This window comes from Canis lupus, chromosome 14, assembly GCF_003254725.2.
Source record: "Canis lupus dingo isolate Sandy chromosome 14, ASM325472v2, whole genome shotgun sequence".
Classification (NCBI taxonomy): Eukaryota; Metazoa; Chordata; class Mammalia; order Carnivora; family Canidae; genus Canis; species Canis lupus.
This window is the reverse complement of record NC_064256.1, coordinates 28,499,405-28,512,381: the sequence shown is the minus strand read 5'-3', so window position 1 is coordinate 28,512,381 and position 12,977 is coordinate 28,499,405. Positions and strand designations below refer to the sequence as shown.

Here is a 12,977-nt window from a genome sequence, read left to right as displayed (position 1 = left end):
GGCAGAAGGAGAAGCAGGCTCCCTGTGGGGAACCTAATGTGGGATCTGAGGACCCTGGGATCATGATGTGAGCCAAAGGCAGATAGATGCTCAACCACTGAGCCACCCAGGTGCCCCACCCCCATTGTTAGGTTTTTAAAAGACATTTTATTTAGAAAGTACTGCTTTCATTTCTTATTGCCACCCTCCTATTTCACTATTGCTAAGAACACTTACATTAAAATGAAGTTTATCTTTGGAAAATTCAGATGTACCTGCCATGCTGACTGCTTGGATATGTAATCATGTTCCTGTTACATCACATCTCTCTGCTCTTAAAAAAGTCTACTGATGCAAGTGGCTAAATTACATTGTATCTTCATTCAGGAAATACAAATTAGCAGGGGGAGAAAATAGCAAGGATCAGTATTTTTGAAAGAAAAAAAACAAACCCTGGGGAAAGGTTATTGCTAATAAAGAGGAGAGGAGACAGAAATGATCTCTCTGAAAAGCATTTTATTTTTAGTATAGGATGTGGCATAGCAGCAACTTGGAATTTCATAGAAATGAAGGAAAACCCTAACCCTATTAGATAACGTCCTCTTGGGGTCACCTAGGTATGCATGACAGCTGCAGTTTCTGCTCAGAGTAATAAAATATGGAAATCAATGAGAACACGTCTCTAACTGGGGTAGCAGAGGCAAAGTCAAAGCTACACTGTTGGATGTAGCGTTTCAGGCAGCCTAGGGTGGTGGTGAGGTCGGGGATACAGACACATTGCAGAAGGAGGTTTCCTTGAAGAGCTCTGCTTTGCCAGAGAGGTTGCTCCTCCAAGGCCACATTCTCAAAAACTCTGAGATTTTTCACTAAACAACAAAGTGGACATTCTGCTTTAGAAGTTTTTGTTTGTGGACTCATGTACATGGTGACCTTTTCCACTTCCTTTTTATTTTTAGTGTCCAATTACTGTTCTCTAAATGAATGCTTAATTCCTCAGTTCAGTATTGGTTACAGTTTTATTCTGGTGCTGCTTCAGGCAATAAAAATTATTTGCAGTTCAGATTATGAATTTGTATACTGTTTCCTTTGCTACACACACAGTGCCACTTGTTTACTCTTTCATTGAGTATCTAACAGGGTATTTTTTCTTTAGTTTATCATAACCTCAGAAAACACCTACACAAATCACTAAGCTGTGCTTGATCTATAGGTTTTATCTGAAAAACTATAGAAGGAAACAACAGGCAGTAGATCTCACAATGGGAAACTTGCCTCATTTTAGTGAATTGCAGCCTGTTCATTCCCATTGTAAACACATCCCCTTATTTCCATTTAATTTTGTATCCAAAACAATAGTGACAAAGAATTCTATTGTGAAGTTTCAGAATGATCACTGCACGCCTGGTTTAAAAGCAAACCAGGACACAGGAAAATTCAGATCATGAGAGCTTTTGCCTCTTTACTTATGTCTTTAATTTGGATGTGTTTTTGGAAGATTTGGAAGTCCTTGATTAATTTACTAATGTTTTAGGAAATATCTCGAAGAGGTAATGCTTAACACTACAATGTAATTCTGTTTTGGTGACAGGTGGCCCGGCGTTGGGGCATTCAGAAAAACAGGCCAGCTATGAACTATGATAAACTTAGCCGTTCGCTTCGCTATTATTATGAGAAAGGAATCATGCAAAAGGTGAGCAGCTACAACAGCATTAAAATTCATTGAAATGTTGCACATTAATCTGCATGTCATACTTTAAAAGCCACATATCATCGCATTGCTGAAGCAAGGTTTTCACTCATTTTAACATATGCTTAGCTCTTGGTTTTGGTATGACAAGCCTTTCTATTTATAAATTCATGAGCATTATAGTCCTATGTAATAATGTCATATAGAAACTAGTGGACTTTCTGGAGGTCCCAACTCTACCGTATTTGGTAAAAAAATGTTGTTTCAGTACTAATATTCCCACATATTCCCAGAAGTTTTTGGTAGTCTGCTGTATTCTCCCCAATGACATAATTTTGAAATGCCTTTGTTTATAGATTCTGATACTAACTGAATTCTTACTTTTCCCCTCCGTGTTTTGATGCTTAAAACATTCAGAACATTTTTTGTTCTCCTGAAAAATCTTTTCTTGTTTGAAATCTTGCCCAGTTTTGCTGCTTGACAGCTCAGAAACCTAAACCATTTATTCAAAATCGGTATTTGATATTATTTCATTGGTGAATGAAGTTGAGTTAAATGTATTTTATTTTATTTCAAATGAGCTTCTTTTAATATTTGAAGGTGGCTTTAAAAAGAATAAGATAAAACAAATGAAGTACACGTAGAACAAAATAAAATTTTGAATAAGGTCATGAATACATGAATAAAGATCAAACATTGGATATTTGTTATTATTACATGTTTTAAGCCTTGCATGTGTATTCATTCCAACGTCTAGATTGTGAACTAAGTTTATGATCTATCCATTGTGAACATTACTCTTTTATTGTGCATCCTTTGTTCAGTTGGGGGACACAAACATAGTTATATATTGCAGATTTGGCATATTTTTATACCACTATAGTTATGCCAAGAAAAACTAGACCAGTTGCTACACGAAACATACTAGACTAGAGGGAACAGCATCATTGAGTTTTTAGACCAAAGGAAATCAATGCTCTGGAGTTTGCTGGCTCACAAGTCAGAATGCTCAAAATCTTTGAAAGATAAGTCTCAATTAGTCTCTCCCTTCCTATTTCCCTGAATCTCACCTTCAGGATGTGTAACCGTTTCTTACTTGCTCCCCTGTCTTCTCCACCTCAACACTGGGGTCGTTTTTAATTCCTCCCTTCCTCTCATTCACCTTTCCCATCTGCAGCCAAACCCCTTCAGTGCATCATTCCAGATGCATTCCATTCCTTCCATTTCCCTCACCATCTAGATGCTTCTGGCAGTCAGGTGGGCTGTCACTGTAGGTGCTCACCAGTTTCCCTGGGCAGTGTTGAGGTGCTGTCACAGAAAACACAGTCATGATTTAAGTTTACATGCTGCCTTCTCAAGGAATCAACTTTTTGAACAGATTCCTCTCCTGCTAACTGGTGGTGTTCTTACTTCATGAAGTTGTTGTCATTATTAAATGAAATAAGGTAAAAGAAACTATTTGCAACTATTTATTTATCAGCTAATATAGAATAGCAAAGTGTCTGTATGTGACAGACCTTTTGGGGTATTGCTACATAATATAAGAAAGCATAGGTTGTTTGATGATTGAAACATATAAAATTGAAGTCTACTTGTAACTAGCACAAAAGGAGGGAAGGCTTTTTACAGTTTTTACAGTATGTTTACTCTTCTTCACTTGTTGAGCCATTCTACTTGCTACTGTGTGACACGCTTGTGACTCCCTCATTGCTTCACTGCTATGATTCTATGATTCTCTATAGTATCTTACCTTCTGATTTTTACCTAACATCTGTACCAATCTAATGTTTAAATAAATTCTAACAGAGCCATTCAGAGGAAAATTATGCTATCCTTAAAAAAAAAAATCTATGATGTGGAATTTTATATTTCAGTGTGTAGGGGAAAATGTTTATATGACCACACTTGTTTATAAACTTAACATTATGTATGTATGTGGTGTATGTTAGGGAAAATTAAATGGAAAGATGAGACATTGAAATAAAAATAATCAAATGAATCTAAACATGTAAAAAAACCCTGATTATTTCAGTAGCTCTGAAAGAGATAAAAAATGATGGAGTATGGCTTTTATTTATTTTTTATCTTTTTATTTTTTTGAAGATTTTATTTATTTATTTATGAGAGACACAGAGAGAGGCAGAGACATAAGCAGAGGGAGAAGCAGGCTCCATGGAACTCAATCCCAGGACCCCGGGACCATGACCTGAGCCAAAGGCAGATGCTTATCCACCGAGCCACCTAGGTGCCTGGAATATGGCTTTTAGACTATATGTGCACACTTCTATTTCAAAACCTAGGAATTCCCAGGAAAATCTATGCAAATATTTTAACAGTAGTTATTTCTGGATAATATAAGGATAGATCATTATTTTCTTTTGGCTTGATCTGTAATTTTTAATTTTCCTCCAGTTTTTCTGTTACTTCTGATATTTAAAAAGTTAACACCTAATTCGAATATCTAGTCTTTCAAAACACAGTTCAAAAGATACTTCCTTGTTAATTTCTGATTCATCTCTCCTATAAAATTCATGTTTTATCTATCTCAGCATTGCACTTTGGGTATATTTAATGTACAGCATTTTCTAGATTGTAATCGTATTCCTAATAATGAAAGACATTATTTCCCATGGTAATTATCAGCCCTTGTTCTAAACTCTGACATTTAACATAGTAGTAGTTCCAAAAATGTTTTTTCATAAGAAAAATAGTAGGAAGCAATGAGTCAAGGCAGACTCCTTAAGAGATTTTATAATCTTGATTGCATGTTGTACATTTAATTCCCCATAGTGATTTTTCAAATCAGTTCTAATTATAACCAATAGCAACAGGTTGGATAAAAAAGCTACCAGTAGCGTAAAGCAAATACCTCTTTCTTTGCAGCTCCAAACAAAACAAAGCAGGTTATTAAATGTTCTAAGATATGCAGGCCATTTATTTTTTTTTCTCAAATTGGTTTGAATAAAGAAAAAATGGAAAACCAGGATTTCATATCTTGGGTTTGTTTCTGACATTGCCAATTTTTATTTTTACGGCAATTTCACCTTTATGAACTTAATTTCCTTTTTATAAGGGGCTGAAGTAAGTAAATTTATGCCAACTCTTCTGTTTGTCATGCAATGTACCGGAGAGCTGTCCATCTCAGTTTTACAAAAGGCTTTCCAAAGGGAGCCGTTCCCACCTCTATTTCACAGAACAGGAGGAACTGAGGCCCGGTTAAAAACACATCCAAATTCATAAAAACTAAATGCTCACTGTTTTCAAACCTAAGACTATTCAGATTACTTGGATCCTCTAAATTGGTTCCTGTTCCAAGGTAAAAAATCCAGGACAAAAAAATGTTATAAATCTTAAGTCCAGAACAGTAGCAGTCTTTGGTAGTTGATTCTTATTTTCCAAACATATACAGATAGTTTGTGAACCATGAACTTAGCATTCTCCTACATCACAAAGCAGCTAGCAGTGCCTTTTTTTGATACATTAGGAACCCAGAGGCACTGAATAATTTTCACCTTTCTAAAATTACTAATCTCTGCATCTACATGAAGAGTTACCTCAATGTCAATACGAAGAATTGTATTCATACACACACCTACTCCCACCCTCCATCTCCAACCCGCCCCAGTTTTTTGAGAACCTCTGTTTTGTCTATTAATGGGGAAGGAGGGTGCATATTTGTTCCATTCAATTGTTTATAATTTCCTAGAGAAACATTATTCTTCAAAATTTAAGTTTGGGACATGTCATTCCCTACAAATTATGCTACTTCTCCTTTATTTCAGGCAGCTGTCACATTTCTGTTTCTCATTTCCTCCCTATCATTGTATATTTTAAATTCCTTTCACTTTTTTACACCTCTTACTTCAATTTGACACTTTACACACATCCTTAACTTCTGTCTAATGCATCTTGCCTTCATTTTTAAAAGTGATGTACCCAGGATCATGCTGTCCTCTTGATCCATCTTTCATTTAAATAAGGCTATGCATCTTATGGTTTTCGTTTCTTTCTTTTTTTTTTTTTTTAGATGGAAATATGCAGTCATTCCCCCCACCCCCCAAATAAAAGAAAAGAAAAAAGAACCAGTTCTTTTTTTGAATCAGTGAGTCACTAGTCTAGTCTTATTAGGAACACAGCACATTTTTCTTTTAAGGAATTTCAGAAATCTAATATTTAGAGGGAAACACTATGTTGTAAAGGTCCAATTATTTAATAAAGATACTACTATCTAAGGCAAAGGAAAAAAATTTCACTGTGAGATGCTTGCATGAAATCATTGATTTTTCCCCCCCCAAATAACAATGTAAGTTTACCTTTATGTTAAAATGAACAAACTGCTAAGCTTTCTAGCTGTGCCTGGAATGAATGTAATTATTACTCAAGGTCAATCATTGCTCAAGGTCTCATTTCCCTCTATTGGACTGAAGTGTATTCCACAAAGTAAGATTTTTTTTTTTCTTTTATGGATACCTGCTAACACTTGGTTACTTTCCTTTTGTTATGCATCCTTTCTGGTGTATAACCATGTTTTTGTTCTTTTCTTTCTCTGCTCTTTACCATTTGGGGATGGTCAAGATTGTGGCTCACCTGAGGTTAAGTGACAGATAGCTTTATGTCAGTTTCAGGTGTACAGCATAGGGATTCACTGTTTGCATATATCATGACATAATCACCCCAGGAAGCTAGTTAGTTAACATCCCACACTATACGTAAGGATCGATTTTTCTCTTCTGTGTTTTCATCAGGTGGCCGGAGAGAGATATGTCTACAAATTTGTGTGTGATCCAGAAGCCCTGTTCTCCATGGCCTTTCCAGATAATCAGCGCCCACTGCTGAAGACAGACATGGAACGTCACATCAATGAAGAGGACACAGTGCCTCTGTCTCACTTTGACGAGAGCATGGCCTACATGCCTGAAGGGGGCTGCTGCAACCCCCACCCCTACAATGAAGGCTATGTATATTAACCCAAGTGACAGTCACGCAGGGCCTCCTCGCGCTTCTCCTCTTTTTGCAGGATGCAGAGAATCTCTGAGTTCTCTTCAATCTTTGTTTGATTTTCGTTGTTTGTATTTTATTTTTAAATAATAATACACAAAAAGGGGCTTTCCTGTTGCATTATTCTATGGTCTGCCATGGACTGCGCACTTTATTTGAGGGTGGGTGGGAGTAATCTAAACATTTATTCTGTGTAACAGGAAAATAATGGGTGAATGGGTGGGGGGATATGGGGATTACTTTTTACTTAGGCTTGGGATGGGGTCCTACAGGTTTTAAGTATGATGAAGCTATATCATGTTTATTTGATTTCATAACAACATAAGAAAATGTTCATTTTCTCTGGGTATCTATGGTACAGTTAATTCACATTGTGTAAATATCCACTTGGAGACTATTTGCCTTGGGCATTTTCCCCTGTCATTTCTGAGTCTCTGCAAGGTGTACAAAAAAAATCCACAAAAAACAAACAAAAAAAAAAACAACAAAAAAAACCTACTGTAAATGGCAGTTTAATTGTTAGAAATGACTGGTTTTGCTCCTGTTGTAAAAAGGTATTTAGAGATCGCATTTGCTGTTATTTGTTTTGTTTTGCTTTCTGTATGACTCACAGAGGATAACCATAAAATGGGTCATTCTCTCTGAAGTTGAGTGATGATCACCATGACTGTAAATGAGGGGCACAGTTTTGGACTCTGGCTCCAAATCGAGTCACAGGCCAGTAGCATCCCATGTACCTGGTGCCACCTTGCTGTCTAGACACACATCATACTCTTGTTTAAATATTTTGAAGCCCGTTTCAGTTAAATAACGATATGTCATGGTCCTTTGAGATCTTCATTTAAATGTTAAATCTGGGATCACAATGAAGCAAAAAATATCTATCTCACTTCCTTCAGTACATAAAGAAACATTATTTAATCGATAAGAATTAACTGTACTAAATCACGTATTATGCTGTTCTAGATACAGCAAGCACTCCTTAAGAAAAATATCCAATACACTAAATAGGTACTATAGTAATTTTTAGACATGGTACCCGTTGATATGCATTTAAACCTTTTACTGCTGTGTTATGTTGATAACATATATAAATATTAGATAATGCTAATGCTTCTGCTGCTGTCTTTTCTGTAATATTCTCTTTCATGCTGAATTTACTATGACCATTTATAAGCAATGCAGTTAACTACAGATAGCATTTCAGGACAAAATAGATGACTCAAACCATTTATTGCTTAAAAAATAGCTTATGCCATGCTATGCTATAAGCAGCTTTTATGCACATTGACAAATGAAGAGTAAGCTTCAGCTTGCTAAGGGAAACTGTGGAAACTTTTGTAACTTTTGGTGAAATAGAAAATTATTTACAAACTGTCGAAGAATCTGAGGAAGTTGTTGTATGACATAGTGCTGGCACAGATACTCATCTTGTTTGGGACTCTTGTGTAAATGTGATTGGATTGTTTGAAAGAAGATTTAAAGATTTAAAGTTTCAAAGGGTTTTGTTTTGTTTTTGTTTGGCATTTGGAGAAAATATTGAAAGCAGGATATGTTGTTTCATTCACCTTGGGAAAAAAAAAGTAAGTGGTGTTATAATATCTTTGAATAGCTTGCTAAAACCGTTCAAACAAGAAGCGTGAGTTTTGTTCAATCCATCAATATCCCAGAGGAACAACATTTTTAAGAGTCTATAATGAAATATTAAGAAAAATATCTTAAACACAAAGCCAAAATGAACTTAAAAAAGCATTTCTTAACAAGCACAGGAAAGACTGATGAAAGATGATTGCCTGGCAACCGATTTTCCAACATGGCACACACAGGTCACAGCTTCTGTATCTAAATTGAACAGGTATTGGGAAACTTACATACCATAATCAATACTACTCACATTTAATCCTACAAAAAAAAAAAAAACGATTTTAATTTCAACATATATATGTAACCTGTGATTTCAATGATTGTTCTGCATATACATTATATATCATTTGGCCCATTTGGGCTAATAATGCCTTAAAAATGAGAACTTTTTCCCCTCACTATGCTCATGTGGCCATTTACAGCACTTAGAATAAAAACAAATTTTAACATATTCAGCTGAAGATTTATTGGAAAGAGAACATATTTGGAGAAATTAAAGGAGAAATGAAAAGTGGGTCTTTAAAATATCTAAATGAAATTGTATTGAGGATTCCTTTTTTTTATTTTCCTCTTTTTCTTTTTTTCTTTTTCTTTTCAAATTTCAAGTTCTAATTTCCCGTTGGGAAGGAATTGGACTATGAGTTTATCTTAAGGGATCAAAGGAAGAACTAGTATTAATTATATAATATTTAAGGACAAATTATTTTTCTGCTTAAGGTAGTGAATCACAAAACAAAATAAGTAATTGGCCAACATTAAGGATATTTCCGATACGGAAGGGTTCAAAACATTGCATTATAAACTCTTTTGGGAAATGTATCTAAAGTTTTCTTTTTTTTTTTTTTAAGTTCTGTTTTTATCCTACCTTTTGTTTGCTTGTGTTTTTATTTTCAGATAGATTAATAAATCTGGCAGCTGATTTCTGCAAGATTCTTGTGTTTTGAATTTCTAATTTAATTGGCTACTCATAGAAAATTAATTAAAAATATTTTTTTCTTCAACTTGGTAAAATAAACTAAAAGAAATATCCTCCTAGAGTTTGCTGCCTATTACCCAACAGACTAATTACAACAAAGAATGTTATATCCTAAATAACTAATGAAAAATGATCTTTCTTAAGTTATGCTGAAAAATAAAAATTCACAAAGCTAACAGTGCAGAGCAGTTCTCTCAAATCCTAGAAGGATTTTGGAGGTCATTTATTTGAACCTCCTTTTTACAGATTGTTTTAATTTCTTATAGCTACTATAACAAAGTTAATGGTTTGAAACTACACAAATTTATCCTTTTGTAGCCCTAGAGATCAGAAATCCAAAATGAGTCAAAAGCTATTAAAATCAAAGGGTGTGTATAGGGCTTGTTCCTTTCGAAGGCTCCAGGGGAGAATCTCATTCTAACTTCTTCCACTTTTAGAGGCTGCTGACATTTCTGGCTCCCAGCTCCTGGCTCCTGGCTTCATCACTCCAGTCTGTTTCTGTGGTCACATCCCTTTGTCTACTATCTTCCTCTGCCTGTCTCTTCTAAGGACACTTGTGATTGCATTTAGGGTCCACCCAGGATTATCTGTTCATCTCAAGATCTTTAACTTGATGACATCTTTGAAGTTAGTATCATTCACAGGACTGGGCTATGGAGGGGTGTGGGGAGGGTGTGTTATTCATCCTATCATGTAGATGAAGACACTTGTAAAAATACGGATTGATTTACCTATGGGCAAAAAGTCTTATTGATGAAGATAGGATTGGAAGTTATTGAAAAACATTTTTGTTTACCATTGAAATAGTTTTAGTTCACATAAATGGTACTGAAAGCATTCTATTCAAGTTTACCTATTCCACTAAAGCATCTGGTAATCGCATCAAGCTTTTACATGATTTGAATAACCGCTCATGTAAATATTATGTAATGAGAGAAAAAAAAAAGTGTGATAATTACAGAGTAGTAGCTCAGTTAAATCTGTTGTCCAAGCCAGAGTTATATTTTTTAAATAAATTTCTTTTTGTCCTAGTATGAGTTGTTACTATACGATCTCAACATCTGCAAGGGATTACTATTTAGTTCTAAAGTATGAGTCATCTATATGACAAAGACAGAAATCTACTACCCACTGTTAATAGCATTTAACTAGATTTTGGGCGTATCTAAAATAAGCTACTTTGTCTATCTAGCAACACTTTCAGAACTTATAGTGACAAAACATTAGAGGAGAAGGCCATTTGAATGTTTCATACTGGGTATCTTAAAAGAGGAAAAGTAAAACTTAAAAATAAGTGAATGAGCTATTTTCCAGTTGCAGTTTGATGTGAAGATGAGAAAAATAGAGTAGTACAAAAAAAAAAGTTGGTTCAAAATAAGAGAAGGGAATTAAAAAGCCTATTGAGCATATTAAGCAATTGTGATAAGAATTTCATAACAAGATTCCCTAAGATATCACTGTTGGACGGGATCCTGAGGAATTTGGCCTAATACTTAGAACTGAACTGGTATTTTCAGGGCTTGACTATAACTTTTTTTTTTTTTTAAAGTAAGACTCATTTAGAAAGATTTATTTATAAAAAAATATGGAAAAATAGAGTTTGAGAGTGGACAGACACCTTTATAGAAGTAATGATTTTAGAATGCTAAATTATATATAGAATAGCTATGGTTCAGGAATTCATATATTGGGTACAGTTTTTTGTTTTTGTTTTTATTTTGCATGTAGACTCCAATATTCTTCCATTCTAAAATGATATTTAATATTTCTATGGAGAAGACATTTTCAATCCACTTGGATGTATTGAAATTATGGTTTGGAAATACATACTATGAAATTTGTGATTATAGCAAATTAAATATGCTCAAAACTTAAATCTGAAATAAAAGCCCAGAAACTGAAAGTATTATTGTGATCACTCTGAATGGTGGCACATCTAAAACTGAGAAATGTTGTCTAAATTTTTGACTTGCTCCTAATCATCTGAATCATTTTAATCATTTAGTTTATGACCAAGACACTTGAGTAATGTCTTTGCTACCCTTCTACCACTTCCCATGTATTATTCTCTTTCCAGTAACTTAGGTCCCAGGATATCTGATAAATCTTTTTCTAGTTGTAAGCTCTAATTTCTTTTAATATATTATTTCACTTAATCCTTTCAGCAACTATATCGGAAAGAAATTTGTAGAAGGGAGCTACCCAAATTATTTCAGTGACTCCCATGTGCCAGCCAGCAACCATGCATGACATATGCTACTGCCTCTATCACTGATTGGCTTCACTCGAGGAGAAGCTTAGTGAGGCTTGTGGCAAACAAAAACGTCCTTGTGTCAAGATGTCATGTGATCACAGGCAAATTCATAAGCTGTACTTTTTTTCTGTTACTTGGACCTAACTACTTTCTCGATTTAAATTTCTAATACTTAAAAATGTATGTAACAATGATTCACATTTTGCTGAACACAGTCTTACTTAAAACATTTCTTTAACCATTCTTGAATAGTCTTTATAGAAAAATCTGACAAAGAAATCAAGTGCTATTTAAACACAGCAACATCAAACCGTGATTTTTTTTTTTTGAGTCTTTAAGCATTTAGAAATCAAAATGATTGAAGTACCACTTTGTTGGTGGTGGGTTTTTCCCCCCTACTAGAGAAGGATACAGCTTAACGCTCCCAAAAGAGACAGATGTACTGATCAAATTCGTCAGAAAGTTGTAAACACTGCCCCTGTGATTTATGCTATTAGACATGACTTCTGAAAGTAATAGATTTTCCAGAAAACTTTTAAGGCACAGTAAATTTGAATTTACATGATTCAGAAGAAGCAAGAGACAGATGTTTAAATTAGAAAGAACTGAAAGCATAGAAACTATTTTATAAAGAAATCTTGATTTTTTTTTTTGTTAATGTCACATTACTACAAAGGGGACTGTGACATCTTATATACATTTTAATTTTATGAAAAGCTAGTAAAAGTACTTGTCCTATAGTTTAACAAATTTAAATGGCAGAATAAAAAAGGGGGGAAAAAGGGAGAAAAAAAAGGAGACAAAAAGGGGGCACTGCTTTTTACTCTGTAATTTAAAATACTATTCTACTTTTAATACTACAGAAATATTTTACTTTATACTTAAAAATAATCATAAATATTAAATTCTTTGTTTTGTTTTAAAAATGTACAGTATATATAACATAGAACTTGTAGTTTTAACCATGTTAAGTGTGTGATTCAGTGGCATTAATTACATTCAGAATGTTGTACAACCATCACCACTATTTCCAAAACATCTAGATCCTTCTATTCTTAAAGTATTAAAATACCTTATCATATATTAGAATTGAAAGGTAAAAATGCAGTTTTTTTCTGCTTTCTCATAATTCATATTGCAGTTTCTTCATTAATAGATTGTTTCTGGTATTACCCTGTCATTTAATGGCTTTATTAAAGAAAAAAAATAAACATGTATAAACAGTGTATCTACAAAGCCCCAATTATTGTTGCAGGGAGAAAAGTTCATTTAGATAATAAGCTTACTGGCTGTTTTGAAAATAACTCCGTTATTTAGGTGTAGGTTAACAAGTAAAAACAATCCCTTTACACAAACCATGTCAAGCAGTAAATTATTTTGCCGTCATGGTTTTTAAATTTGAAATGATAGATTTGATTAACATCATAAAAACACAAACA

The 12,977-nt window shown here is 34.2% G+C and overlaps 1 protein-coding gene across 11 annotated transcripts in view; it reads left to right on the top strand.

Moving 5' to 3' along the window:
* The window catches only part of ETV1 (ETS variant transcription factor 1), a 95,659-nt gene extending 84,472 nt beyond the window's left edge, over window positions 1-11,187 (top strand). For all 11 annotated transcript variants that reach the window (XM_035698672.2, XM_025464236.3, XM_035698674.2 and 8 more), the window contains 2 exons: window positions 1,568-1,669; window positions 6,412-11,187. In XM_035698672.2, the coding sequence (XP_035554565.1) occupies window positions 1,568-1,669; window positions 6,412-6,633 (324 nt within the window). In that variant the 3' untranslated portion in view covers window positions 6,634-11,187. The remainder of the gene's footprint in view (window positions 1-1,567; window positions 1,670-6,411) is intronic.
* The last annotated feature ends 1,790 nt before the right edge of the window (window positions 11,188-12,977 follow it).